Source organism: Clarias gariepinus, chromosome 19, assembly GCF_024256425.1.
Source record: "Clarias gariepinus isolate MV-2021 ecotype Netherlands chromosome 19, CGAR_prim_01v2, whole genome shotgun sequence".
Classification (NCBI taxonomy): domain Eukaryota; kingdom Metazoa; phylum Chordata; class Actinopteri; order Siluriformes; family Clariidae; genus Clarias; species Clarias gariepinus.
The window spans coordinates 992979-1020230 of NC_071118.1; the positions used below are offsets into that span (position 1 = coordinate 992979).

Here is a 27252-nt window from a genome sequence, read left to right on the forward strand (position 1 = left end):
TTCTCATCAGGACACTTCAGACTTTTACATTTGCATATACAAGGGGCGTTCGAGTCAAAGTGGGACTTTTGATTGTACAGAATAACAGAACACAGTCCTGAGAGTAAAAACTCCCTTTATTTCTCTATATAATCCCCTGATACACTAATGCACTTTGCCCAGTGTTTCACTAGAGCTTGGACACCATCAAGGGAGAACGTTTTCAAACTACTGAATATCCAACAGAATTTTGCTATGCTAGCTAGCTAACAAACAATGAAAATAAAGGTTGCGTTCACTTTAGCTTAGCTAAATCAGGTTAAGGAGTAAATTTTTTTTTCTCTATTATTTTCTTGTTGGAGTTTCATTTCGTCGTTCCTTCTCCGTTTAGCCGCCTGAGTTATTACTGGGAGTATTTTCATTAAGTCAGTGTGTTCGCTTCTCTCCTGATTACTGAGCGCAGACAGGACGTCTGACTTTGCACAAGCATCCGACTCAAGCCGAGACACCATCAGAAACCCAGAGCACTCTTCTTGTCGATGCACTTTATGGGCTTTGAGGTTTGGCTGAGTTTGAAAAGCTTTCGCTCACACAAATTGCCAGGCTGCAGATCACAAGCGAATAAAGATAAATGGAGTGTTATTCCTGCAAGCACTCTTCACTTCAATACGTATATAAGACATCCAGTCTGACATGCTGACGTTCCAATCTGTCAATTAATTTGTCAAGAGCTACAAGTCCGGACAAGTTGACTGTAATGGGAACGGTTTGACAGGTCTGCTTTAACAGACATACGATCCATCGAGCAGACGAGCCGCTCTGATTGGTTTATCTGAACCAGGGGGAAATGCGCAGGGCGGGGTAGACGTTTAATCCTGTTTGTCAGGTACCTATAGAGAGACTTTCACTTAAACAAACATCAGTAAAGGTACAGATTTTATTTCTTGTAGTTCATAATTTGTCACGTAACCAAACTGCAGCATGACTACGACTCCATGCGCTAAACCAGTCCATGGACCTGATCCAGTCCATCCCTGGATTCAAAAACACGATTGAGTGACGGAAAGCTGTGCATATTTTACATCAGATTGGGATATTATTTTAAAACAAGGTGTCACATTAAATAAAAAATAAGGCACGGAGACTTTCTGGTGCCTGGGATGTGGGCATTAGTTTTAGAAGGAGTTAGGGGGAAAATATTTTGGAGATCTGGCAACCCTGTATACCTGCAAAAAGCTTGGCCAGAGAGATAAAGTTTAATTAACCATGTATAAGTGAGTGCGTGTATGAATGAGTGTATGAGAGAGGGTGCATGCTTGTGCCTATTAGTGATGGGTCGTTTATGAGCGATTCGTTCTTCTTAAGCAAGTCTTTAACGTGACTCAGAAGAACGAGTAGTCTCGGAAAGTGATTTATTTATTTTCTACTGGACGCGCAAAGCATCGCAAAACCTCCGTAGGTTATGTACAGGAAACAGAAATGAGTGGTTACGTTTGAGTCTTCTAGTCCGAGTCGTTCGTTCTTTTGTCACGTGACTCCGATAGACGCTATGAATTGCCTCAGATTCAAAAGAGTAAACGACTAGGACTAGAGGATATGAGAGGTGAGCTGCTCATTCTGTTTATTATAATATGTCCTTAGCTGCATTGTAATATTTTCATTAATGGAACGATAATCAAAATTTGTGTGTGTAGACATATTGGGGGTCTGTCTATTGAAAATGTAACATTTTATTTTATTTCTGATCAAAAGAACGAAATGGACCAAATGACTTAAATAAAGATCCGTTCATTTTGATGAACAAGTTTCCAAGAACCGAGTCATTAAAATTATCCAAACTTTTCATCACCAGTGCCCAGGGCTGGACTGGCACCCAGGGTTTTTTTTAAAGAAATTTGCCTTGGCAAACAAATTCAGCATACGAGCGATTTTTGGAATTTGCGTCAATGGAAAGCCAAGTGAATAAGTGTGTGTGCGGGTTTCTTTTTTTTTTTTTTTTTTTTGCTAGATTTGGTAAAGACATAACATTCTTGGGACCCATAGTGCAATCAAGTACAGTGGCAAAAAAACTTTCAGTTTGATTTTTAAAGCAGCTGGTGCCAAGAGGAATGAATTAAGGTTAAGTGAGGTTTAATATTTATTTATTTCATATTTTAGTTTGTCTTTTCTAAATGTTTTGATTGTTTCTTATCTGCAAAAATAAACAACTTAAAAAAAAATGCTATTTATTCTTTTGATTGTGTAAAGCTGCTTTGCGACAATGACAATTGCTAAAAGCGCTATACAAATAAAATTGAATTGAACTGAATTGGAAAATATAATTACAGTGTTGGAAATTGTTAATACTTGTAATATTTTTGGGCGGCTGGAACGGATTATCTACATTTACATTATTCCCTATGGGACAATGTGTTTCACAAGACGAATTTTTCTCCTTAAGACCTCGCCTCCGGAACAAATTTAATTTATACAGCAAGGTACCGCTGTAAAGTACAACAGTGCAGAGACAGCATTGAATTATGGGTAGTGCAAGTATGAGTCATGGATAAGCAGTGCAGTATAAGTAAAAGTAAAATAATGGAATTCAACGATTAAATGATTAGTGTTGACGATCGAGAGCTTTGAGCCACACTAAACTACTAAATAGTCACTCCAATAGACTCTACATTACGTATGATGGGGTTTATTACAGATGTGTAACTTCTGTAAAACCCCAGAACACGCAGGGGTTCGGGTTATTGTTAACAGCTAAAATGTGTATTAGAGCAGGTCTTCACAAGTCGTGACAGTTCATAGCAGCTCGTCAGGTGTCGAGTGACAAAAATGACAATCCTGACAAACCTGCATGCTTTAGCACAAAGTTCAGGAATGTTGGAAAGCCGCTTCAGTCTCACATCTGCATCATGAGCCAGAAAATGTTCTTTTAAAGCCGAGAAATAAAGTGTGTGTAAGTGAGTGTATCACGTCTTTGTATTTTGGTCCATAGGATGTTATTAATATTCCACCACGTTAACGTGTTAGACTGTGACAGACACCGTATTTTTACTTCTTGGTTTTTTTTTAGCCTTTTTTTTTATAGTACAGAATGAAAGTAAACTTTATTATGCTTTATTATCTGTTGAACGGACTGTGTGATACTCAAGACACGAGCATCAGGAGCTGCGTATCAAATTCTACGCTACGATACGCCGTATCCTTCCGCTGCATTACATTTCACCATCACATTAAAACCCTTTCGTTTTATTGTACGGCTGGAACTCAGCCTGGTTTCCTGTGAAGCTTCTCGTCCAGCTTCAGGAACGAGAGCAGTCATGCAGACTTTAGCTGGCTTGGAAAGAGATGTAATCTGACAGCTTGACTTTCAGTAACACACACACACACACACACACACACACTCCATCCCATATTCCGATGCAGGGAGATGGCATCGTTAAGCGCTTCCTCTCTCCCTCACTTCCACCCATTACTGGATTTATTACTATACTGATCTAAATCTAGCGTATTGCACAGCCTCGCTCCTGCGGCAGAAAGATCTCGCGGACACGGGCCCTAAGCAGCAGAGCGTTCTGATCAAATCTGTGCTGCACAATTATTCTGAACAAAAAAAAAAAAGTTAATATAACTGAAAAGAGAAGGAGAAAAAGAACAAGAGACGGAGTGACATGAACCAGAGAGATAAAGTCCAGTGAAAAGAGAGGAAAAAGCATATATAAGTCCTGCCTGATTTTAGACATGGACCTGATGAATTCTTTTAGGGTTATATTAATCTTCATGTTATTGTACGCACTGTTGTAATGAGCCTAATATTATTATATCGATATATATCGAACCCGTGACCCGGGTTACTGTGTGTTGGGAGAGAAAGAAAGAGAGAGACGGACCTACAGAGACCGACAAAAAAAAAACAGAAAAAGAGAAAAAGAAAGAGAGACAGACAGAGAGAGGGTAAGAAAGATATACATACGGAGAGTGAGACAGACAGAGAGATGGACAAAGAGATGGACAAAGGCAGAGACAGAGAGATGGACAAAGGCAGAGACAGAGGGATGGACAGAGAGATGGACAAAGGCAGAGACAGACAGAGAGATGGACAAAGAGATGGACAAAGGCAGAGACAGAGAGATGGACAAAGGCAGAGACAGACAGAGAGAGGGTAAGAAAGATATACATACGGAGAGTGAGACAGACAGAGAGATGGACAAAGGCAGAGACAGAGGGATGGACAGAGAGATGGACAAAGGCAGAGACAGACAGAGAGATGGACAAATGCAGAGACAGAGAGATGGACAAAGGCAGAGACAGAGGGATGGACAGAGAGATGGACAAAGGCAGAGACAGACAGAGAGATGGACAAATGCAGAGACAGAGAGATGGACAAAGGCAAAGACAGACAGAGAGAGGGTAAGAAAGATATTCATATGGAGAGTGAGACCAACAGAGAGATGGACAGACAGATGGACAAAGGCAGAGACAGAGGGATGGACAGAGAGATGGACAAAGGCAGAGACAGAGGGATGGACAGAGAGATGGACGAAGGCAGAGACAGAGAGATGGACAGAACCTTGGTGTATCACCCTCAGCTGTCCAGGACACAAACCGTCCCGCCGTTTCCTAATTGATTTAAGCGATTTGTTGGGAACTGTAATGGAAAACAAAGTCCCAACACCTGACCAGGTCGCTGCTCAGACGCACAGCAGATTTATTTTACCTTCACTCAGTCTGAAACACGTTCACCGCTCACACGATTACTTTCTTATTTTTATGGTAAATCAAAAATTTTCGGTCAGATTTTCTAGTTTTGTTTTGTACTCATTCATTACAGTTTTAATGTTCCTTAAAAGTGCAAAGCCACGCCCACAAGCTCATTTGTGTTTAGCCACGCCCACAAAACTCCATAAAGGGAAAATCTTGCTGGGAACTGATTTTTTTTTTTTTAATCATTGGTATTCTTCCTGTTTTTATTATTTGTTGAATTAAGGTTAATTTAAAGTCGATCATCTCCTTAAAGGTGTTTAGACTTCACTAAATGAAGTAAATCTGACTACATGTGTATAAATGATTTCCTTCATATCCAGCTTGAGAAATGAATCCCATTGATAAACTATCACTGCGACTCAAAGATATTTATTGATTAACAAAAAAAACAATCAGGGATAATGCTAAAGCATTCCCAGGTCTATTAAAGAAAAATAAGTATTGCATCAGTGTTTCTTTCCCAGCACACGAGATCTCCTTCTGCTCCATCTAACAGCCTGGACACGTTGAGCCAAGTTTATTGATCTGTCTCAGATGAATGCATCGTACAGAAGAGCAGTTTCCTGAGGCACGAGGAATGGAGAGAGAGAGAGAGAGAGAGAGAGAGAGAGAGAGAGAGAGAGCATTTCAGATCTGCTCTTCAGGAATGTTGTATAACGTAAGACATACAAGATTCAATTCAATTCAATTTTATTTATATAGCGCTTTTAACAATGGTCATTGTCCCAAAGCAGCTTCACAAAAAAAAATTAAAGATTTTTTTTTTTTTTTTTTTAGAAAAGAAAAGAAAAGAAAATATTTGGAAGTGTGTATGTGTGAGAAAAATGTGTCTAGATAATAATGAAATGAATGAATGATAAATGAAATGTCTCTGATGAGCAAGCCAAGGGTGACGGCGACAGTGGCAAGGAAAAACTCCCTGAGATGGCAATAGGAAGAAACCTTGAGAGGAACCAGACTCAACAGGGAAGATGTCTGAAGATTCTCAGGTCAGGTTATCCGGGAGTTGAGTCGTGTCATCTGGACTTCTTTCTTGTTTCACTCCTCAACTTGTAGGATTCCATAAATGTATCTCCTCCAGGGTCTAAGGTTCCCCTCTTCCTGAACAGCTCATTCGGTGAAGGTGAAAGTGGGGCGGAGCGTCCATCGTTATGGGCTATGAGGAGGATAATGAAGATAGATTAGGGAGCGTCAATAAGATCTAATGACTAAAGATGGCGAGAGTAGAGGAAGTCCTTACAGTAGGTGTGGCTTTCCTGACGGACCTGTGAAGAGGTCTTGATCTTCCTGCGACCATCGACCTTCAGGTATAAGTACACTGCTGATTCTGGTCTTGAGATGTTGCTTCTTCTGCCCTGTTACATCCTCCTATTCAAAGGTTGTTTTGTCTCTCCAATGTACATCTCTTCACTGCCTATATTACGATGGTGAGATTTAAAAATGATCTGCACTCCGGTTATATTAAAACTTCTGTTGGCCGCAATGTCTTATCAGCTCTTTCCGTTCAAGGCTACTCTCTCCACGGTCACTGCAGTTCATTTATAACTGTGGTCTGAGCAAATATGGATCCCCACTTATGATTTCCTTAAAATAAGAGCAGCGTGCAGTGATTTTTTTGTGCTCTAAGGGTGTACCTGGTGCTGAAACAACTCACTGAAGAGCATAAACAGAAGTGTTTGGATATCTACAAACTAAATGTGGAGCGATACTCTGACAAGGTGAAAGTTTCTTAAAGCGAATCATTACTGGTGACGAGACACGGATTCTCTCTGATCTCGCGTGACGATGCACGTCCACACTCTTCTGCCCACACTGTCGACTTGGATTTGAGGTTTTAACGCGTCCTCACTAGAGTCCTGATCTCACTCCATCAGACTTTCTCGACATCTGGTACGGCTGGTTGAAAGCAGACGGACGAAGATGAAGATTCACTTCTGATGAAATGTGCATTCGTGGCTCACAGCTCAGACTAAAACATTTTTAATGAGGAAAGATGAACGCTCGTCGACAGACGGACAAAGTGTATTGAAAAGTCAGGAGATTATGTTGACGAATTATGTATTTGTCTTTCCCAAAAGTTCCTAAAAGCCAGAATGAGGATAATTTTTGACTCACCCTTGTAAAGTGCTCTTTTTAAACTTCACTGTCCGGCCTTCGGTGTGGACGAGTCTCTCTGTCTTAGTGTGTCGACGGGTTACTGTCTAACGTCTCTCTCTCCTAGTCTCACCTTATACACATACCTTGGACACAGATTTGTGGATCCTCACTCAGACCGAAGAAGCTGCATGGACGGGTAGTGAAGTGTTCCAACCTAACAATAAAGACGTCCACTTGACTTGACATGTCTCAACTTTAAGATAAACAAAGTGACAAAGACATCATTTAGTTCAGAATGTCAGGCGTTTGTGGAAAACCAATCCGACTTTGGCCTCGACTGAAGTGCGACGGCGAACTAGTCCGTAAATAATAAATGAGATGAGACGATGAGTTTAATTAGCGCCATCAGTCATGAGACAAGGCGGGTCAGAACAACAATCCTCATGGGCTTTCGATGAAGATCAAGTTTCGTGGTTTCCCAAGTGGTTTTTAGATAATTATGTGATTATATCACACCAAACGAATCATTCTCTTCCGGGTCATTTCTACTGAGCCCTTCGGTAAAGAAAAAAATGCACAGAAGAGAAAAAACAACCTTTTTTAAAGAGATGTAAGTAGACGAGTAGTCTCTGTAAAGTTAATTACAAAATAATCATAAAAAAAAAAAAAACTGTACGCAAAACTGTTAGCAAGTTTCGTCTCGTCTGTCTGGTCTATGATTGGTTAAAAGGTCTCGGCATGAAGCAGAGGCTTATATGATTGTTTTTAGTGCAGTTTAGCACAGCATTTGTTAATTATTAAATCTCAGGGTCAGTCTAAACCACAATTACGCCTAATTAAGTCATTTATAAATAATGACAATGATTATTGAAATACAACAGCACAGAGGCTTAGCGGTTAGCACTGTAGGGGGCGACCTCTAGGGTCTGGGTTGGATTCCCGCCCGTCTGTGTGCTTTCATGTTCTCCCCGTGTTCGTTGGGTTTCCTCCGGGTACTCTGGTTTCCTCCCACAGTCCAAAGACAGGCAGATTAGGCTACTCGGCGTCCCCAAAAACCGCCCATAGTGTGTGAATATGCTCTGTGATTGATTGGCACCCCGTGCAGGGTGTACCCCACCTCATGCCCTACGTCTCCTGGGATAGGCTCCAGGCCCCTCACGACCCTGTACACAGGATAAGGCGGTATAGTCGATGAGTGAGAATGTGAGAAAACTGTTAGCAAGAATTAAATTGAAGAGTTGAATATTTTCTCTCCGATGGATTTTTCCCTTTCATGTCCCTTTAGGGGCTCCGTACATTTCTGCTAATGCCAGCCTTGAGAGAGAGAGAGAAACCTCATCCTCCCAGACATTTCATGGAAAACAATTGTGAATGTGTAGCTGGAAATTCTGCACAAAGCTCTGAAATGCCATTGTCTGACCACGGCTCACACAGCTCACTTGTTCCACCACCCTCTCTCGACCTAGCTCCTTGTCCGAGCCGACAATAACGTACTGTCTTTCCGAAACAGCTGTGCTTTTGTGCATTGCGGACGCACCAGACGAAGCTGATGATGATGATGATGATGATGATATATGGACTCTTGACTTGCGGTGATTTACGCGCTGGAAGGTTTCGTCCAGAAATTCCAATGACGGTAATAAATAGCCAGTCAGCGTTATGCAAATGTAATTTGTCACTGGCCTGGGAACTGGTTTTTAAGCCTGTAAGGGTTTTGTAGTAAGGACAAAAGATTGTGCAGCTGTTAAAACAGCTGGATCAATATCATTAAGTAATCAAGCTGCACTAACCAAAGCGGCTTTTGTGTGAACAGAAAGAGCGACTCAGGTAAGAAAGGCCAGGAATCACACAGCAGCTTGGAAGAGTGAGTTAACCCGGGTTTCCTCTACCTGCTTCTCCTCTAATAGTAGGATGATGTTTAGTTATTTCCAACCCGAACGCTCATTTAAACCATTAAAAGTTATGTACGTTGTTTTATACAGTAGGCTGCAATTTTGTCCACCCAAAAAACAACTGATGCTGTTTATGAAACTTGAATTACTTCGATAAATGACAGTGAGATATAAAGTAACGACTTTAACACAATGCTGCAAATACAATCTCGATACATCTTTATTTACACAATAGCAACTTTTATGTACAGCATTTATGGTGTATAATGTCTGGAAAACACCTTAGTTGCTATTTTCTGTTTCATATTATCACAACGTCACGTACTGTAGTCGATGCGGATCCAACGTCATTTTATCAAAGTTATTGTAACTTGTATCAAAAACCAACATCAATAGTGTTCCAATAATAACATCACAAAATTAACATTGCATCAATGTTTTGACAACCAAGAATTTTAGCTCAGTTACTTTCATAACCCCCCATTTCAAACCGACCAATCAACGATCTGTACATGCATAAATAAATAAATGCATAAATAAATAAATAAATAGATAAATAAATGCATCTATTATGGAAAAAAAAAGAAATAACCAACACCATTTCCTGCTTTTTGTTCATTATTCATGTTTGTACTGGCTGGATCTTAAACAAGCTTTAAGCTTTCTCCCCTAATGTGACCTCATAAGAAGAGCCCCTCCCCTGGCTTGTTCCTCGGTTTTGCATTAAGTGGTGCTTCAGCTGGGGCATTAACACAAAACACACACACACACACACACTCTTTCTCTCTCTCTCTATCTCTCTCTGGTGGAGCTCTAAAACCTGTGTAACGTGTTAAAAATATAGTAACATATGAGACCTTTAACTAGCGATATCTCAAATGTCATGTAACATATTAATACGCCATGTACACCATTTGGCCACTTTAATAGAAACACCTGCATACATCCTCATTCATGCTCATTCGTGTGGCATCGGTGTGATGCGTCCGCTCACACAGACACAGGTTTTAGGGTTTTAGCTAAGGTTACATCAAACACCAGTATGGAAGTGAATAAGAGAGCTCTGTGATATAACCAAAGCATTTTTAGCTTGATCAAATCACACATATACAGTGGACCCTCGGCTAACTAACTCCACGCCTCACGAATTTTTGTCTTAAGGACCGAAATTTTACAAGAAATTTGCCCTTGCATTTTCGGCATACCAAGAACGTTAGCGAGGATGGTAGCAAGAAGAAAAGGGAGCCGCTTTCATAATCATAAACTAAGGTTAAGTGAGGTCAAATGTCTATTTGTTTTATATTTTACTTCATTTACATGTCTTTTCTAAATGTTTTGATTGTTTTTATATGCAAAAATATAATTTTAGTGTTGGAAATTGGTAACATTTTTGGGTGGTTGGAACGGATTATATGGATTGACATTATTTCCTATGGGACAACGTGTTTCACAATACAACATTTCACCTTAAGAACTCGCCTTATATGACTCTACATGCTTAGAGTTCTCTTACCACCAGGGGGTCGGATGGGACAGTACTAGAGCTTGTTTGCGATATTTCTGATATATTTATCATAAACCAAGGGCTGTTTATGCTGAAAAAGAACCGAACCCGGAGTGGTAAAGAATGGGTCTGTAATGCTTTTCTTTTCTCCTGTAAGCCACGTTAAAGATCTGGTATAATCAGAAACAAGGCATTTCGAGATCTTGTTGTCGTGCTGCTGACGAGCAACACTCAGTCTTCCAGTCTTCCACCACGCTCTGTGACTAATGGAGGGTTTTTTGTTTGTTTGGAAAGTGAAAATCAATTTCATGCATGACTTGGTGCAGTGATGGAGCAGTACAGACCTTCTTTATTGACATGTCACAAGTGACGAGTCCTCAGCATAATTGCATTATGGGACTGCACGGTTGGGGAGCTCAGGCTTTCAGTGACTCGTGTAGCAGATCAGCAGCAGCCGGACGTGTACTGACCCGGGCTACAGATCCTACACGCCGCACACATCTTGTTCAATGTGCGGTCGTCTATCTCATAATCTCATATTCAGCATGATTCTGTGTAGGAAAAAGAAGAGCTCCGTACCCTGGCAGGTGAAACACTTGACGTGAAAGTGGACGTTGTGAACGCGCACCACTTCTCCTTTGCACACGTCCCCACATCGGAAGCAGGAGATGGAGTCTTGGCCGTGGCCTCCGCTTCCCGCACCGTAGCTGGGGTGTCGGTAGGGGCCTGCGGAAAGAAGAGAAGAAAATATTATTCAAAAAATGTAAAAAAAATAATGATGTATTTGCTTGTCCCCTTTCAGGAAGTCAACTGATTTTATTCAAGAACACTTTTTTTGTATGGAATGAGGACTTGAATTATCAGTGCGTGAGCAGGGAAAGAGCTAATCTTTCTGGAGCAGAGTTGGAGCACCAATAAATTTATGCTTTTTTTTTCCTTTTCTTTTTTGGAAAAACACACTGGAGATGTCATCCATAATTTATTTTTATGTCACAGCACGGTCTGTCAGCAGTGCCATGTTATAATATAATGCATACATGCGTTCCAACCTCACACACTGCAATCAATCAATCAATCAATCAATAGGTCCTAATATCACACACACACACACACACACACACACACAGTAAACATCTTTCGTCCACTTCAGGTGAAATAACTGATTACTGCATTTAAAAAATAAGGACCTTCTTTAAATCTGTACCAGATGTGCTCCACCAGATGTAATATCTTGCAACATCTGTGACCACTATGAAGCAGCAGGGTGAGGCTGACTTTGGAAGGATAAGGAGGGAAGTTTGCCCCAGGGAGCAAAAGCTTAAAATATTAACGTGTTAGTGTAATAACTGAATTGTGTGTGTGTGTGTGTGTGTGTGTGTTTCTTGCATCTACCTTCTGTTGTTAATAAAAAGCTACTGATTTGACAATGTAAGCAAAATATAAAACTCAAGCATATGGTTAAATAATAATAACAACAACAACAACAACAACAATAATAATAATAATAATAATAATAATAATAATAATGAATCAACATCTGTGTACAGATTTATATAAAAACATGTAATTATTATTACACAGCTCTCTCAATAAAACTAAGTATGCAGACCGATGCTTCGAAATAAGTTTCCTTAATATGTGATTGTACACATATTAAAGATGTTTTTCTATAAACACAAGTTGAGGAACACGTTAGATTCATGTCCTTCACGTCTCTGCACGGAACAAGACGGACGGTTCAGATGCGATTGAGAAGCGATCAAATAATTAAGATGTTTAAATGAGATAACGTTATGTTTTTTTTTTTTGCTGAAAGTGAATCTTAAGGCAGATCCTTATTCACAGTATATACACTTTGTCTTATAGTACTGTTTTCTACTTTATATACATTATTTTATATTATAATACACATTATACTGTATATTACTTTACATATTTGTGTTTCAGTGATTAACATGACAGCCACACAACCTAAATGTGTTATAATTAATTTGAATCCATTTATTGACAGTATTGTATATCCTACATGATTAATGGTTTAAAAACTGTTCTATTTATAATAAAGCATCTTGAAATCTCGCAAACAAACTTTAGAGATAATATATAAACACAATATAAGATATATAAAGTATATAAGAGGTAATATATTCGTTTTTAGTTTTTTTTCTAATTCAAAACATAATAAACCAGAACTGAACAGACTATACAAGTCAGGATTTTACCCACAAAAAATAAAATCATCAAATATCTAAACATTATTTTTTATTCCAAATCAGCTCTCGCTGTGGTGTTATGCAAGGCCGAGTGATTTCCAGATTCTCTCTGTTTCTTTCTCTCAGTCGCTCTCAGTGTCAGTTTTTCTATTGTTTCTTTAACAATGCCGGCGGATCGGCACGCGCCACGCCATTTTGCCACAATACACCCTGATTAAACAAACAACAGAAAGCTTCACTGGCAAACACGGCAGAGTCAGGATTCACGGATTCAACAGCTCAATGAAACAACTGCAAGATGCACATTTACAGTATAAACACAAAGGCTTGTGCAGGAAAGGTGATTGAGTTTTTTGTTTTGTTTTGTTTTTTATACTCAACAATCGGCTTACTTGAACCACTTAAAAGTTATTATACTGGATATTTTATCTGGCATTCACATTTTGCGTGATCACGCCTCCAGACTTCTTGCACTTGTTCTCTTTGTGGGAAATTAAATCCAAAATAATCGAGCGATTTTTTTTTTTTTGTCCCTTTCTTTCTTAGATTTCACTTATTCATTCTTTCTCATGCTCGTTCCAACAGGACATGTTGCGTGGGTTGGAGGAGCACATAATGTTTCCATTAACAAGCTGAAAGGAGAAGCCGCCAGCAGCAGTAACGTAGGCTGGTCGAATCACAAACGGGGTTCGGTGTCGCAGGAGGCGCTTCGTGATTCGGTGCTCGTTTAAGAGTGCGGGAAATATGTGGGTTGGATTGACTCGATGTCTTCCTCGTTAAGTCAGGAGTCAGAAGCCAACAAGGCCAGGGGCGGATCAACAACACATCACGGCGTCCATGTGATTGTACACTTTCACCATGTTGGCATGGTTGGTATAAAGTGCTCAAGTTTTGTTGCACTGAAAGTCTCTGGATTTGGTACGGAATGGGGTTGAAAATGTAGAACAGTAAAGAGAGTTGATGTTCTCCTGGAGACTGGCCACAAGGACCGTTTCGAGTTGACGCGTAGCTCAAATAAACACTCTTGACAGCAGTGGTGCACCAAAAAGCATGTCAAACACCTCAAGCCTGATCTTCTTGGCAAGACCGCTCACAATGACACAAATTCAACCCAATCTCAGTCTTATAATCTCCTGTGAGAAGCAGTAAAATGTAAAAGCTGTGGTGTGAATGCGCAGACATGACCTGCTGAAGCGTGAGAGCTAAACTAATACGGTGCACGAGTGTAGATACTCGAAAGCATCCGATGAGTCTGTTAGTAATAAAGTCCGATTTCCTGACTTTCCTAATGACGACTGGAAAGCTGGAGTGGAACTGCAAGACCACTTCATCACCGAGAGGCTTTTCAGCGTCTCTGAGACGGCTCTTTAGTGCATGTCCTGATGCGAACTCTCATGTGAAGCTCTCTTCTATCATAAACCAACAGTGAAATCTGTACTGCAACACCGTACTACGTTCACACTCACAACCTAGCAGAAGTGAGAAAAGGGTCAAGCAAGAGTAGGCGGCATCCAAAATATCCCCACCATCGCCTGCCAACATCCAAACCACAATAGGAGATTGTTCTGGAAATCTCACTTTTCCACACAAGAACACTGAAGATAAGAGATTGTTGTTGTTTTTTTTCACCACAATGGAAGGAAATCCAAACAGAGGAAGAGTTTTTGTTTTCAGACAATATAATACAGGAATACAAACCATTAAAATAAAAAGATTTTAAAAAAATGGAAACTCGACCGATGGCTTGTCCCCAACTTGCGATAAAGTAGAGATGCATCTGTCTGAGGGAACAGAACACACAATCATTCACCAACACCACCTGCACGTTACAGGAGCTAAGACATTTTACGCATGTGGGAAATCCATTAAAGGAGTTCCTGGGAGGCCAGCGTTTGAGACGTGAAGCAGACAGTCCCTTTCTCCCTTGATAGTTTTTACTCTCAGGACTGAGTTCTGTACAGTCCAAAGTCCTGGTTTGACTTGAACGCCAATTCTAGGATATAACTGGATCAAGATGAGGCCAGATATCATCAAGTCTAAAAGCCGAAGCAGACACTAAGTGAGTTTACATGTTAATAAATCTACTTGTGACCAGGAACCAAAGGGAGCCAAACTGGGCATGCCCTCTGGGTGGGAGGGGCACTACCTCTTTCCCCTGTCAATCACGGCCACATCAGCCAATCATTGGTGTCTGTGATTCACATACGCAGAAGAAGGCCGATAGCGCTTAGCCCTAACCTATATATAATCTGTTATGGGTAGGAATTGGAAGGTGAGCTAACTGAAGGGAAATGCAAACTATTTAAAAAAATACAAAAAGAATAAGAAGAAACACTAGATTGTACTAAAAAACAAAAATAAAAATACAGATCTTTGAGAAATTGTGTAAAAAATGAAGGAACTGTTGAGGATCACAGAAAGCTGAAGAGCCGCAGACGATGCGATGCGCAATGGTGGGAGCGTCCTGTCACTGGCGTGTACGTTAATGTAAGACAGGTTTAGCAGGAGCGTGGGCCGATAATTCTGGGTTTAGACTAGAGCTGAAAGGTCCAGCCTATACTTTCTGCTCTGTCGCTTGCTCTTAGATAATGATGGTAAACACACACACACACACACACACACACACACACACACACACACACACATGCCCGCACACAAATTTTACATTGGTGGAAGTTGATAAAAATTTATGCTGATTAATATGCAAGTAATTTATCCCACATAAAAACTTAAGATCATTTAAGATATAGTGAGTGTCCAAAACATTTCCATATAAAGGAAATAAAAAGGCAAAATGTCTTTTCATAAAGCCTGTAGAATTATGTACAATAATATACGTCCATGGGCCTAATTGTGATGGCTGGAATTATTATTATTATTATTATTATGATGATGATGATTATTATTATTATTATTATTATTATTATTGTTATTATTATTATTATTATTATTATTATTATTATTATTATTATTATTATTATGATGATGATGATTATTATTATTATTATTATTATTATTATTACTATTATCCTGTATATTGTGACAATTCTTGAATAACAGTATTAACAGTTATAACATAAATCACAGGTGCTCTTTCTGAGACATTATCGTTTCTATGGTAACGGGGACTTGTACTGTAGATGAGATGATAATCATCATAAACTAAAACATATAAAGTGTCGAGAGAGAGAGTGTAAAGTAACACCATGTGTAAATATAAATCGTTAAAATTGTAATGTATTGTTTATTAATAAAGATAAATAGAACAAAAAGAGCACATTGGGGGAACAAGGTATTTCAGTATTATGGATTATTTTCCCATAACAACACGGTCTGTCTTTTGTTACATAATTAACACCATAATTAGGCAATTAAGCTTAGGTGAGCAGGTAACGCTGTAAAAGGAATCGTCACAGGGACAGAAGTCGTTTAAAACCTACTATAAGCAGAGAAACTGTTTACTGCGGCATCGATTCAAACAGCTGACATTTGCTGCGTTTTTAAGAAACTAAAACACTCTAAACACTACAACACTAAGTACAATCCATAACGAGCTTCGAGGTGGAAATAAATAAATAAAAATCTGTAGCACAGTGATAATAAAGACAGACTGAGATGCCTGGAACAAAGGGGGAAAAAAAATCACCATTACAACTTGAGTTAATTAAATTTCCTTTATTACGTGGCCCAAATAAAGCCCAGTGTTCTGAGACCGGGTGTTGAATTATACTGTACATTTTCACACTCAGCCCAAAGTCTGACGACTGAACGTTTGTGCCACGATCGCAGGCGTAACGTTTGATTCATTAAAATGGCGCGTTGTTAAATGAGGGCAATTAAACATTCATTATTCCTAGCAGGGGTAAAGTAAGAGGCAGAAAGCAACACAAGGTATAATTAAAAGTTAGCCACACAAACGTGGAATAAGAAGTGAAGTTTCCCAGATACAGCGGGGCATAAAAGTACAAACTAATCACAAAGTCAAAGACACAGTCAAGCTACAAGAAAATTACAGGAGAAGCGGAGGAGACAACTACAGACAGACCAAAATGGACCACATGGCGGTTGTTACCATTGCAGCCGTAACACAACGCGGGAATCGGTAATAGCGGGTTTGTAATATTTGTAATAGCGGGTTATTTCGTTCCAGCTGAAATGAAATATGTTTAAAAGAAAAGTCAAGAAAAATAGAAATATAACAACAGATATAGACGAAATACAGTAGAGACGAGAAGGTTACTGGAGGTCATCACAGACAGCTAAAAGTGCAATAGTGCAGTGTAATAAAAGTCATGGAAGCAGCACAGGTCTATCATTAGACAACTAAAAGCTGAAACTCTGGGAGGAAGTAACTCGTCCCACTCTAAACACACGGAATAATAACACGTTCGTCAGAGTCTGTCTTGGGTTTCGATCCAAGATGGCAGCGTGCACAATCTCAGAGCGCTATTTAACAAATCCACAAGCACAGAAAGTCCCTGTACATGTCCTTCCGCTGCTCAGGACTGTAATCAGAGTATATACAGCATATAATCACTATTTCTGTGCAACAGACTTTTGCTGTATACAGTAGTTTGTGATTGTGGACTAACTAGGGTTTTTTTATTTTTTTGAATATACAGAAGGATATCGTGATGAGAAAAACAACAAATCCTAGTTGAAAACTCCTCGTCCTTAAACCGCCTCTTGAATCCCCTAACACAAACGCATCACAGGTGGCTTTTAGTGTGGCTTGGCTGTGTTGCCTCTGCCTCTGCCACTCTTCAGCCATCTGGGCACAGAAACGAGCGCCAGACTCCAGGGTGGCACCCGCCGGAACTGCCACCCTCCTTCTGAATTGACTTCGCCCGCTCCCTGCATCCCGATTGGCGTTGCTAGGTAAGCCTCAAACTTCCATATAAAATAAAAAACAAAACACCATGGCAACGTCATAGACCCCCGCCAATCAGGAGGCACCGATCACGCATATGAGACACACTGGAAAACTTCAGGAGTGGTGCCAGATCCTGTGAGCAGAGGATCTGTCTTCTATCTCGCTTCATCTGATATACAGCTTTGCACCAGGCACTCAGAGGCACAAGCAATTTTCTCTTTCCTTAAGCAAGCTATTAATAACACGACTGCAGATAGTCACGGGGCAGTAAGTTAGAGCATTACTCAGCACGTGTCCGAGCCTTGATTTAGTGTCCAGAAAGTGCTCAGATGTACAGTACTTCCTGGACGTACAGTAATATACCGACTCGCTCAATTTAAAGACGAGAGAAGGATCACGGCGCGTTCCGGAACGGAAATGGGTTTCCGGTTATTCGTCCACGAGGAGTCACTCGGAAAAGAGAGGGAAATAAAATCTGGAAATGTTTTCGGTCTAATAAGAGGGTGTGTATTGAGAGCTGTGGGGCTGCGTCTGGATCTTAACAACCCTTAGGAGCAGAAAGATTTCATTCTTATGTTGGAGGCGCAGCGGATACCGTATGACCCTCATAGGACAAAAGAAACATTCGGTTAAACAGGAGTTGCTTTGTATTTTTAATAGATGTCAGGATTTTTTTTATTATATTATGCAGGCCTGGACTCCAGGACTTAGGGGACTATCGCAGGGTACGAGACTGCACAACCATGTCTGCTATCCGTTATCACCCGAATGAGGATGGGTTCATTGACGTGTCATTGTGTAAAGCTGGTGTGTGACAACGACCATTGTTAATAGCGCTAAACAAATAAAAAAATTGAATTGAATTGAACAAGGCGGGGCACATGCACACTTCAGTCAAACTGGGATTAATCTAATCTGCATGTCATGGGACTGTCGGAGGAAACCAGAGTACCCGGAGGAAACCCACCAAGCACGGGGGGAACATGCGAACTGAGTCGAGTCTCAGAGCCCTAACTCTGGTGGTGTGACGTGACGGCTCGAATAAATAATACTTTGGAAAAAAAAATCCATTGATTAAAATTTTATTTGATCCCAAACATTAAGAGTTTAAAACATCAAACATTGAAGATTTAAAGAAACAAGATTCCTGCTTAAAAACTCTTCCACGCAGAAAAATTTTTAATAAAACAATGCTTATATGGAAGCCTTGCTGGTGTGTTTTAACTTACAGTTACTTTTATAATGTGTAACTTTGACCTGAACTGGAATATGGGAATGGTGTTGCAGAAATGTAGAACTCTCTTAATGAGTATATTATTATTCATTTCTGAGAAACAACTAAAAAAACAACCATAAAAACACGAGATCGTGTGCGTGATATTCCTTCGCCTGTTTTAAACTTTTCGCTCAGTCATGTTTGCTAAGTTGGTTCAAATAAACTAAAATTCAGTTCATTATATTACTTACTGTATTTTGTGTTGGGAAAAAGGAGACGTCACTCAATACTGCACAATCCTGAGCCCAGTGTATGTTTATTAAAAAAATCAGTGAAACTAATAACTGCTAAAATGCTCTGAGCTTTACGGGCTACGGGTTCAGGAGACCAGACATAAATATGGAGTATCGTCTTAAAAACATTTACATGATTAGTGTTCAGACTTTACCCGTCACAGAGAGTCTGACGCGTCCATATGGCCAGCTGTAAGTCCCGTGTCATGAAGGAGCTTCGCTATGACGTCTCGTAAAGCCCGTCCGTATGGCGTTCTTTACGAGACTGTTGACAAAAAGATGCCACGGACGGTCCATGCATGCATAATACCTTACATTTACATACAGTATGTTCTGTAAATCATCCAAAGCTGCAATGATTCCATTCAATGATTCTGTCTGAGCTACTGTAAAGCCTCTTAAAGGTTGCTTTTGGTGCAAAATGTAAAAAAAAAAAAAAAAAAAAGGACCAGATTTAGTCCTTTCCTTTTCTGAAAGCAGAGCAAACAGAAAAACAGTCATGATGTCATTTCTTTGATTGCAAGTCTAGGAAAGCTTTTATTCATCAACACAAATAATAGTGAAGCGTACAGTCTGTATATGATGGGATCACCCATTTTTGAATTTTAAAAGGAAATCACCCATATATTATAAAAAAAACGACCTTAAAAAAATCATTAGTTCATCTCAAAATTCACCAGATGGCGCTGTACATTATTAATAGGTGCTTATGAATGTGCAATTGAAATATAATCTAAATAAACGCGATCCCACACCTTCGTTCCGCGCACTTCACAGTAACACGTAAAAATGTAAGTTAATATCAAACATTCAACAGATGGCGCTGTACATTTTTTAACATATGCAAATAAATTCCACGCGGACAAAGTCGCAGGCACATCTACTAATAACATAAAGATGACTAATAATAGTCAGACACTGTACGCTACGTTCTCGTTAGGGCCCCTACAGGCCCCCTACAGGTCCGATGCTAGAATTGCACCTGCATACTGCTACAGTATGATGTGAAAAAGGTTACAGAGGCACGCTGCACAGTTACACACCAGACGAGCGTAATGCCTCATCACAGACAGAAGCAAGAAAACGAAAAAAAATCCGTATATTTTAATGCCATATTGATTCTTGGTTAGGGTTAGGGTTAGCGTTAGCCCTAACCCTGACACACTGCACACATTGCTCAGAAAGGTGTTGCCTCGGCCTCCAAATTCCCCAGATCTCAATCCGACCCAGTGTTCTGTATGTGATATGTGCTGGGAAAAAAAAGTCGAATGCATGGAAGCTCAAACTCACAATTTACAGCACTTACAGGATCTGCTACTGACGGCTTGGTGCCGCAATTTCTGCTAATTGAGGTGGAGTCATTTGGTCAGGATTAATGTTGTCCTCCGTATTTAAAAGACTTGATGGCAATTCCAGACAAATACTGGATCAACTTGCATTTCTCTTCTGTTCATTTACTTTCCATTTTGTTAATGAATAAAAATACTTACATTTTGTGAAAGCCATCTTTTTAAAAAATAGACTTAATATGCAATGGGCAGCTCAAATGCTTTCCAATGATAAAGTCAGGTTACCCGCAAAGCAATGTTGAAATTCGCCGTTGTTGTGTGCTTGCTGCTAGCATTTTTTTCAAACTGACGTCGCATTGCGAAAAAATATCAGATCTGTATCTGATTTAGAACAACAAATGGAAGTGGGCCACATTAGAATAGAAAAGATCTGATGCCATGAGGTTTGATCTGTTTACGCCAGCATGAAAAAAAAAAAATCCAAATCGCATATAAGCAAAAAAACCCAAACATTTTTATAAAATTTGGGCAGCGTGAACGTACAGCCTATTAAAGTCTCATTTTAACCTCCAAATGAACATTTGTCCCATTAAACCCAAGCCTAATCTCCCCCTCCCTCTCTCTGTTGAGCTACACATGTCGTTCCTGAGCTGCCAGTGATCCAGACTCCCTCTGACCTCCGGACCTGTCTGACCCATCCTGGTGCCCCGCTTCTGGTTGGAGATCTCGTCACATGGATGCCCCGTGTGTCTCTTTGGGATGCGTCTGGTGTCTGGGGATGGTTCTCTCTACCTAGAAGACGGTTCTGGCCTCGACTGGTGTTGACGGCTGTTTCTCTGAGGATAGTTCAGGACTGGAATTTCCTAAAGTCTACCTGAGTCTCCAATAACCACCTGGACTCCATATTAACATCAATTAACATCAACTGTTATATAACAGTTGATGTTAATTGATATTATACTAAACTTCCAGCCTCCTAACACCCAGTATGAGTGCAGATCAATCCCTGCTATCCATTATCACCCAGATGAGGATGGGTTCCCTGTTGAGTCTGGTTCCTCTCAAGGTTTCTTCCTATTACCATCTCAGGGAGTTTTTCCTTGCCACTGTCGCCGTCGGCTCGTTCATCAGGGACGATCTGATCATTCTGGTTCATACACATTCACATTCCATACAAACTTAAATAATTCTTTTGATTGTGTAAAGCTGCATCAGTAAATAGCTAAACATATACGGGGGCGTTAGCTGCTCAGCCGCTCATGTCTGCTCAGTGGGTTGTAGTAACCTCGGTGCTTGGCTGGTAATAAAACTCCCTCTTTCAGCAGGTTTGTTTCCTTCATCTCCTGATCTTAATGCTCTGGCAGGCAGCCAGCCCCGATGCTCTGTTTAAGCTCCTGTACTCTAGCTCACTTCTCTCCCTACACACATTACACAGTATACGGTACATGCAGTACACCACACCACTCAGTACTGCACGTGTGCACTGATGCTACTCATAATATTACTGATTATTTGGCTGTTGTATTAATACTGTAAGCATTTCTACTACATGTTTTTTTGTGCACGCCCCTGCAACGTTCACGCTGTCAGCAAGTTCTGCTTCTTATCGAAAGGATGATTACGCAACCTGCATTGAAGCTCACGTGGAGCCGAGCTCGATTTCTTCGGTCATCCATCCAGGATTCATGAGCACGAGATACACTGTTCTGACTGAAAAAAGGATAAGATTCCCAGATACACAAGTCAACCTAGCGTTCAAGTCAAACCAGGACTTGTGTTGAAATTTCTGTTGAATGAAGATTTACAAAAGACTTCAAGCAGAATGCAGTGATGAGACTCTCAGCCGCACATGCTGGGAGTTATTACCACATCACCCGGACAGTTCTGACCTCAGGGAAACCATTAAAGGAGTTCCTGGGAGGCCGGCGTTTCAGGCATTAAACAGAAACACCGGGATAAGTGCATTAGTGTTTTAGGGGATTATATAGATAATAAAGGGAGTTTTTACTCTCAGAAATGTGTTCTGTCATTCTGCACAATCAAAAGTCCCGAACACATCTCATAGATACCACGCATCATTAATAACTCAGGCTCTCTTCAGAAGCGTCCCTGATGTTACAGCTGTTTACGAACACTTCCTGACAGTCAAGGGTTTCGTATGTTCCATATGAGTGACAGATTGCAAGCAGACGTCGGTTCTGACACACACGTGAGCTGGTTGACAAAAACGCAGCAGCACGTTCTCATTTCGCCCCATGGCACTGCCACAGCACCTGTAATGTGCAACACAGTGAATTTAAACTGCATTAAGGCTGGTGGGATTTTTCTGAACGTTCTGAACGTTAAAGCCGTCCCTCCTGCAGCTGACCCTCACATGTCTGATATCTTTTCCTGTTTTTTTTTTTTGCACAAGATAAGATTCCAATATGTTTAAAACACTTTATTTGAAAAAGCCAAGTCACTAAACGTTCTTTTGAAGTGGAAATAAAGATTCCAGAAGTTTTTTTTTCTTTTTCTTCTGTTCATGTGCACCAGATGTGAGCGGGATTTGGATCTTCCAGGCAGCAGTTTTGTCTGAGCGCGCGTTCATCATCAGTGTAGAGTACGAGCTCAATCTCGCTAACCCCTTAATTAGGCGATTAACTACCGGACCGGGATGAAATAACTACAGCTTGTAGTAGTATAACATTTCTCCCAAATTTGTTTAACAATAAACTGCTCATTTTGTTTTAGTTCTGGATGATTGGATCATTTATGAAAAAAAAATGAAATAATGAGTAGAGAAAAATCAGTACCATACTGGCTTAGTAACACGTGACCACACCAAGTCAGAGCAGCACTAGTTACCGAGATAGATAAATAGATAGATAGATAGATAGATAGATAGAGTACTTTATTAATCATAAAGGGAAATTGTAAGTTCTGCTTGTTCGTTAGAAAAGGTGTCAGGAGTTTCTCTTTTTAGGAGCAGTAACTTTTCAAGCCTTAGGTAGCCACAGGTCGCATTCTCCGTCTTGTTCTTTCCTGTTCAAGATCCACAGAATTCCTTTGTGCCCCTAAAAACAGATGTTCTGCAGGCACCGCTGGAAGGCACAATCTTCTAAGAGCAGTTTCTTTTAATGGTGACCAAACATTCTGGTCAGATTAGAGACTATTACAGTAAACATTCTGTCTGGAACAACAAGCACGGGTCAGATGTTTGATCTGAAACCTGTATCTGAATGATTTTACGATCCCATGCATTACACCAGCAGCCAGTCAGCTGTGGAAGCAGCATAATGCCTGAAATCATCAGATGCAGGTTTCAGGTTAATGTTTGCATCAGTTGTGAGGATGTGATATCAGAGACATCGATCATGGCGTAGTTGTTGGCACCATACTGGCTAAAGGGAGAATTTCAGAGAATGCGGATATCAATGCAATCTCAATGCAATGGAACACTGCAACAGACATAGTGTTCGAGTCAAAGCAGGACTTTTGATTATGTGCAGTATAACAGAAGAACATAGTTTGAGAGTCAGTGTTTGACGGATGGTACATAGTTGGTTGCCTACTAACCCAGTGACTTATGCACTTTTGGATGAGAGTGTCTGGCAAATACCCTAATGCAAATGTAAATCTATTTCTCTATATAGTCTCCTGCTTTACATCTGATACACTGGCTTCCCAGGAACTCCATTAATGGCCCAAACATGTGAAAATGGCTTTGAGTGAGTCCAGGACTGAACTCCAACCAGAGCAACTTTTAAAATCTTAGCACTGATGAGAGAAATCTAAGCAGAACAACCACATTAGCCTAACTCCCATGGTGAGCAAGAAAAGCATTTCAGAATGTTCAATGTCGAACCGTGAGACGGATGAAATTAATGAATGGATGAGCTGCAACAGCAGGAGATCACATCAGGGTCCAGCCCAGATCTGAGGCTGCACTGGGCACCGAAACTAACCGGTGAAAATCCAAAAACAGAAGCTCTATAATGGACTGAAGGCTAGATTGAGGAGGACTGCAGCAGAAAGGGGTGTTTCTAATAAAATATGTGAGCATCCCAAACAGGATCACAGGAGCAAGGGGAAAGTTTGACTGTTGATTAGTGTTGATTGAACTGACTTAAATTCTGATTCATTTCATACAATCGATAAACATCCCAGGGTTTTTTAAATGACATTAATGAACATAACAAATACTGAAAGTAATTCATCAGTTTGCAAAAAACATCATTTTAAAAAACAGTAGCACTGGATTAAAAGACTTTTGACCCTCTAAGATTTTCATGTGTACACGAAATAACACTTTTTATGGGAGTGTAAAGGTACAAAATAAATATGATGTTGTTTCTGAACGTGCGTGACTTTCGCCACTGCATGAACCCGGGGAGCACTGCTGGAGGATAATTTATGCAAATTTGTGCAAAGTGTGTAAAAATCCCCTGCTGTCCTATACGAACTCGGCTCTGATTAAAAAGTGTTCAGTGTCACTTTACATTTCTACTTTACAGAATCTGCTACTGTTTACTTTTCAGCTCAGCATCAGCCACGTTTGTTCCTCAGATATTATAATGAGTCCTATATTATAATGAACACTGAGTTTTTATTTAAACACATTTATATATATATATATATATATATTTTTTTTTTTCACATTCAGTCTTTGATTGTAATTCTTTGAGGTCAACTATCTGGAACACATCTTTAAAAAAAGATGATGATTTGGGAAGAATCAAAATGACAATCATAAAAAGGGAAAAAAAAAACTACATGCAAATAATTGAATGGGCTTACATCATCTTGCGTAAATAAACCCAGAATTAGGGCAAAGTTATACAAATGGAATCAGACACCTTAATTGGCATCGTACTGTAGGTTCAGGAGTATCGTTAAATATTGGATTGTCGATTTGCAAATCAGAATCGAATGAATCAAATCCTAATTAAATAGCCGATTAAATCACTGAGCATGTTAATTAAAACCTTCCTAAAATTTACATTTAAAATTGTGAAAATTAAGTTCTTAGAGAAGAAACTACTACTACCCTCACTCACTCACTCACTCACTCACTCACCGTCTCTACCGCTTCATCCTGTATTTAGGGTCGCGGGGGCCCAGGAAACATAGGGCACAAGGCGGGGTACACAATAAACAGGGTGCCAACCCATTGCAGGGCACACACACATACACTCACTCATTTACACACTGGGACACACATTGGGAACGCCAATTAGACTAATCAGCAAGTCTTCGGACTGTGGGAGGAAACCGGAGTACCCGGAGGAAACCCGCCAAACACGGGGAGAACATGCAAACTCCACACACACAGACCCCGAGGCTGGAATCGAACCCAGACCCTGCAGGTGCGAGGCGACAGTGATAACTACTAAGCCTTATGAAAAATAGAAATATCAGATTGCAAAATGGAATCGTATTAATCACACCCTAATTAAAGAGTCAATTAAATCACTGAGCATGTTAATTAAACACTCATTAAACACCTGAGATTGTGAACATGAGGTTGTTAGAGAAGAGACGCTCATTATTATTATTATTATTATTATTATTATTATAAACCCTTCCTACCGTTGGTGCTCATGGTGAAGAGTGTCTTCTGATCCAGCACTAGTCCAGCATGGTGTGTGTGTGTGTGTGTGTGTGATGAGGAGACTAAACTCTCTCCACACGGGCTCCTCTGAGGTCCGACTCCTCTCTCGATCCCAGAGACACACACACACACTCCTGAGCAGGATGGATGTTTCCTGGTCCCCCCCCGAGCACACACCGACTCAGCGGCTGGAGGTCGGACTGGATCGGTGCCAGCTCGGTGCTGCTGCGCAGAGAGTCGGACTGAGCGCGCGCAGCATCTCTCTCTCTCTCTCTCTCTCTCTCCACCGAGGTCCGATCTCCTCCTGCCGCGTCCCGTGGTGCTGATGGTGAGGATGATGATGATGATGATGATGGAGACACGGACACTCCGCACTGCTGTGATTAGACGCGCGTGTGAAGATGAAGAGAGAGGGTGTTTTCTGCCCCTCTCTCAGCTCCAACTGCCCTGCATCACTGTGTACAACTTCCACCCTCTGGACCTTCCCGGTATTACACACTTATTCACACAACTAACCCTAATACACACCTGACTTCTTCACTTCTTCAGTTCTAACACACGGCGCTTTGAAGTCAACTGATACTAAACTGTTTAAATGTTGCAAAATTTAAAACATCAAAGACGCACCGGCTACTTTATTAGTTACATCTGTTCAATTCATATAATTGTCCATAATATCATATCATATCATAATATAATATAATATAATATAATATAATATAATATAATATAATATAATATAATATAATCCACAAAGTTATCTTCCAGTCATGCAGGTAATGTTTATATTAAACATAAGATTAAAATGTAAGATTAAAAATAAAATTTGTCCCATCTCAGGGTGTGTGAGCATGGAATTTGCATGTTCTCTCCATGATTGGTGGATTTCCTCCGGGTGCTCCGGTTTCCTCCCACAGTCCAAAGACATGCAGATTCCCAATTTGCCTTTAATGTGTGAATGACTGGCAACCTGACCCCTTAAGTAACTGCTACAGAAACCACGGATATATCTCCAGGGTGGGGAGTATATATGAAGGTTTTGTGTTTCATACATTGTTGGATCCTAAATCAGTCTCAGAAAATTTTCTCTGTCTGTCACAGCATCACGCAAAACTGGCAGGAAAGAACTGTATGAATCTTTTGCAGTGATTAGATATCTGCCTGAAGTTTAACCTGCACCATAAATTAAATCAGAATGTTGATACAACATTTTGACCCCCTCATTGTTTAATGTGTTGTGCATTTTGTGCTGCTTTTCTGCTCACCACGGTTGTAAAACGTCATTCTCTGATTTACTGTCACCTTTCTGTCAGCTCGGATGCACAAGGCATTTCTTCCTTGTTCTTGATTTTAACACTATACTGCAGGTTCTTAATTATTGTCCATTGTATTGAATCACCGCCCATAATCTTCAGTTAACACATCAAGTCTTTAATCAACACCTCCAGCAGGGTATTAAGAAGATTAAGTTAAGTAAGCAAGTTAAACTTAATGCTTCCAAAAAACTGATTTAATAGCACATTTGTGTGTGTGTGTGTGTGTGTGTGT

The 27252-nt window shown here is 40.3% G+C and overlaps 1 protein-coding gene across 4 annotated transcripts in view; it reads right to left on the minus strand.

Moving 5' to 3' along the window:
- The window catches only part of LOC128507656 (actin-binding LIM protein 3-like), a 74661-nt gene extending 48679 nt beyond the window's left edge, over positions 1–25982 (minus strand). For all 4 annotated transcript variants that reach the window (XM_053478710.1, XM_053478711.1, XM_053478709.1 and 1 more), the window contains exons 1-2: positions 25683–25982; positions 10807–10953 (exon numbers count right to left, since the gene is read on the minus strand). In XM_053478710.1, the coding sequence (XP_053334685.1) occupies positions 10807–10953; positions 25683–25695 (160 nt within the window). In that variant the 5' untranslated portion in view covers positions 25696–25982. The remainder of the gene's footprint in view (positions 1–10806; positions 10954–25682) is intronic.
- Between the last annotated feature and the right edge of the window lie 1270 nt (positions 25983–27252).